Source organism: Brassica oleracea, chromosome C3 (assembly GCF_000695525.1).
Source record: "Brassica oleracea var. oleracea cultivar TO1000 chromosome C3, BOL, whole genome shotgun sequence".
NCBI lineage: Eukaryota > Viridiplantae > Streptophyta > Magnoliopsida > Brassicales > Brassicaceae > Brassica > Brassica oleracea.
The window spans coordinates 19,334,086-19,337,649 of record NC_027750.1 but is presented as its reverse complement, the minus strand read 5'-3'; the positions used below and the strand labels follow the sequence as shown (position 1 = coordinate 19,337,649).

General features: G+C 34.0%; 1 protein-coding gene across 1 annotated transcript; it reads right to left on the bottom strand.

Annotated features, from left to right (window-relative positions):
* Window positions 1-711: 711 nt before the first annotated feature.
* On the bottom strand, window positions 712-2,150 carry LOC106330053 (glutathione S-transferase T3-like). The gene is made up of 3 exons (XM_013768615.1): window positions 1,978-2,150; window positions 1,184-1,482; window positions 712-1,118 (listed from the first exon to the last, which is right to left on the bottom strand). The coding sequence occupies exons 1-3, from the start codon at window positions 2,148-2,150 to the stop codon at window positions 712-714; spliced, it is 879 nt and encodes a 292-aa protein (XP_013624069.1).
* Between the last annotated feature and the right edge of the window lie 1,414 nt (window positions 2,151-3,564).

Below are 3,564 nucleotides of genomic sequence, written 5' to 3'. Positions count from 1 at the left end.
GGATTTGATTATTTGGAAAGAAATGTGAAAAGGATTTGATAAGAAAGAAGGTAGATGTTCGAAAATAAGAAAGAAGCTATGCGATTGTGTTGGAAATAAGGAAGAAGGTAGATGTTGGAAAATAAGAAAGAAGGTAGATCAAAAGAAGCTATGCGATTGTGTTTCAACAATTTATAAAGAAACATATACATAAAGGTACAACTCATAATGGTGATTGTTGTGTCACCAGATACAACTCATAAAGATACAACACAAGGTCACGAGATACAACTCATAATACAATAACAATTTTTTCTTTATTACTACAACATGTCTTGTTGTGTCACGAGAACTCCAATACACAAGGTTACTGTCTTGTTGTGTCACGAGATATACCACACCACCTGCAATAAAGCCAAAGACACAACAGAAACAGCAACAAGACAAAGACACAACAGAAACAGCAACAAGACAATAACAAGTGAGTTTCATTACTAGAGTTTCAAGGACTGAAAGCATTACATAGTGATCACACGAGACAACAAACTTGAGACCCGACTCGATACCAAACTAGAAACCAAACTAGAAACCAAACTACAGACCCGACTCGAGACCAAACTAACTTGTCAACTAGACTCGAAATTAAGTTGCAATACTAACTTGACAACATGTCAGTTATTAGTTTATTCTTCAAAGCGATTTCAAGCTCACTTAGAGGCTCTGACTTGGCAATTAAGCTATCATCAATTTTTGCTTGTTAAGCTTCTCCTTCAAGACAAAGTCATTTTGCCTTATCTCCCACATGGTCTGAAGCTCCACTGCCTCTTCCGAAGTCTTTCCCTTGCTTTTTCCTTTGGCCTTAGCTGCTTTTACACCAATCGGCCGAGCCATAGCTTGATCTTCTCCAAGGCAACCTTGCACAGAGGTCGATGATTGTGCAGTCTGGTCATCCAGCTTTCTTCTTTTGGAGCTTACCTTGTCTTTGGTTGAAGAAGCGCCACACCATTTTTGATCATGGCTAAGCTCCAACCAGGCATGCTCGAGTGTAAATTTTAGCTTGTAGTCATTGAAGAATATCTCATGCGCCATCTTCAAAACATCATCCTCACTCATCCCACTGGATTTAGCTTTAGTTGCAGCTTCATAACACCCAACAAACTTACATACACCCTCGTTGATCTTCCCCCACCTTTGTTTACAGTACTTGGCTCCCTCTTTTGCAAAGCAGAAAGCTTTGGGCTTGATGCAACATAGGATGCAATCTGTTTCCGAAATGCGATTGCCTTCTGCTCATTCGCCACCACGGGATCCTTGGAGGTGTTCAACCAAGCACTGATGAGAACGAGATCTTCAGTTGGTGACCACTTCCTCCTTTCTTTACGGTTAGAGATGACGTGTTTTTCGTTTGCATCGTCAGCCCATTGTGTACCGAAGACAGAGGCATCTGATGAAGAGAGTTCTATACTAGGAATGACAAAGGAGAAAGAGGTGTTTGGTTGTTGACTGTTTAAGAGGTTTTGAAAACTACCAGCTTGACTAAATGGATCCATAGCGAAGAAGAAGTACATATGAATTACAGAGGAAGAAGGAGATACGAAGAAGGATGTCTTATAGAAGAAGGAGATACGAAGAAGAAGGAGAAGGAGATAAGAAGTTGTATCTTCTTATCAAAGGAGAAGGAGATACAGAGGAAGAAGGAGATACAGAGGAAAAAGAGATACAGAGGAAGAAGGAGATACGAAGAAGAAGGAGATACAGAGGAAGAAGGAGTTGTTCGGTTTTAAATGCAACGTTAAGCTTGAGTTTAGTAGGTGTTAGTTATAAATGGCAATCAATATATCTACCTAAAACTAAAACAACCAAGACAGACAATGTATTTACCTAAAACTAAACCAACCAACAAACGAAAGTTCATTTACCTAAAAATAAACCAATCAATGCTCGGTTCTTTCAACTCAACTAACAAGTACAATGATATTAAAAGGATTGTATATTTACCTCTTCCAAACTGAATTGACAGACGGCTGCATTGATGATGCAACTTCAATGCTACCATCTACACCCAAACTCTCCAGGACAGGAGCTGGAACACCTTCCCCTTCATGAGCTTTCCAACAGAAGATGCTCTGTCCCGATGTAGTTATGTCCTCAAAGTCAAAGAAGAACAACATATCAATTTTGATAAATAATCAACAAACCTATGGCAAGAGAACGTGACAAAGAGTTATCATTATGGATAAACAGAGAGACTTTGGTAATTAATCAACTTTTGTTTCTTATCAGAGAGTTATAATTATGGATAAATAGAGAGACTTTGATAATTAAACAGAGAGAACGAGACAAAGAGTTATCATTTTTGATTTTTTAGTCCGGATATTCGGATCCATAAGTTTTATTAATAACTATTTCAAAATAGTAATATCTATATATAAAAACTAATTTTATTTATTATATTTTCATTTTTATAATAGTATATATAAATTTTATGTAAATTATTGTTAATATTTTATATATATTAGTATTATTATTTTTATTTATTTTAAGGATCTAGATCGGGATCCGGATATCCGCCGGATATTACAATTTTTAGAAAGATATCCGACGCCTGGATATCCGAGAACCCCGGATCCGGATAAAGATAGTAAAATTATGGATCTGGATCCGGATACCTTAAAATTGCTCGGATACCCGATCCGTCTCACGTCTAGTAATGATATTATGATCAGGACAGCTACAATAAAACAAGAAGTATAAGCCAATACACATATGAAAACCCAGACTGTGTGGTCATAAACTTCCAAATTACCAATCTACAAACACAATTGCCAGACGCCAGCTACAATACGAGTGATTATTCTACACATGTGCAGGGATTCCAATTTAAATCTAGTTTTTTTTTTAACTAAAAGAAAAACAGTTAGGCCACAAGGAATTCCAATTTGTTTACTAAATCTAGTTTTTGGCAAGCAAGTTTAACTGTGACACAAAATACCGTTTTACCTTTAACCAATTAATATTAATATATATATTATTTGGGAAGTAAAATTTTTTTAAAAGAATATTGGCATTAATTTTTTACAAAATAAAATAATTTTTTTTTAAAAATAAAAAGCTATAATATCTATTTATTACCAGGAAAAATTGTATGTTTACCACTTTCATGGTACCACTTTTCATATTTACCAGTACCACCACTAAAGAAACATTTTCAAAAATATATTCTTCATTAAGTGGCAAAAAACTCTTACACACTTGTTATCTATATATATATATATAATAAATCATTATTTAAATAAATAAATAAAAAAATTATGTTTTCGAATTATACTTTTTCAAATTTGAACTTTTTTATAAGTTTTTTTTTTAATTTTTTTTCAAAATTTTGTTTTTTTTTTCAAAAATTTCTTTTTGAAAATCGAAAATTATGTTTGAAACTATTTTTTATTTTTTTAAAAAAATTTTAAGTATTTATTTATATATTTATTAGAATCCTAAATTTCACATTCCAAAAACCCTAACTCACCCCTCAACTCTAAACCCTAAGCCTAGATTAGATAAAGGGGTATAAGTATCTTTTACCATTCA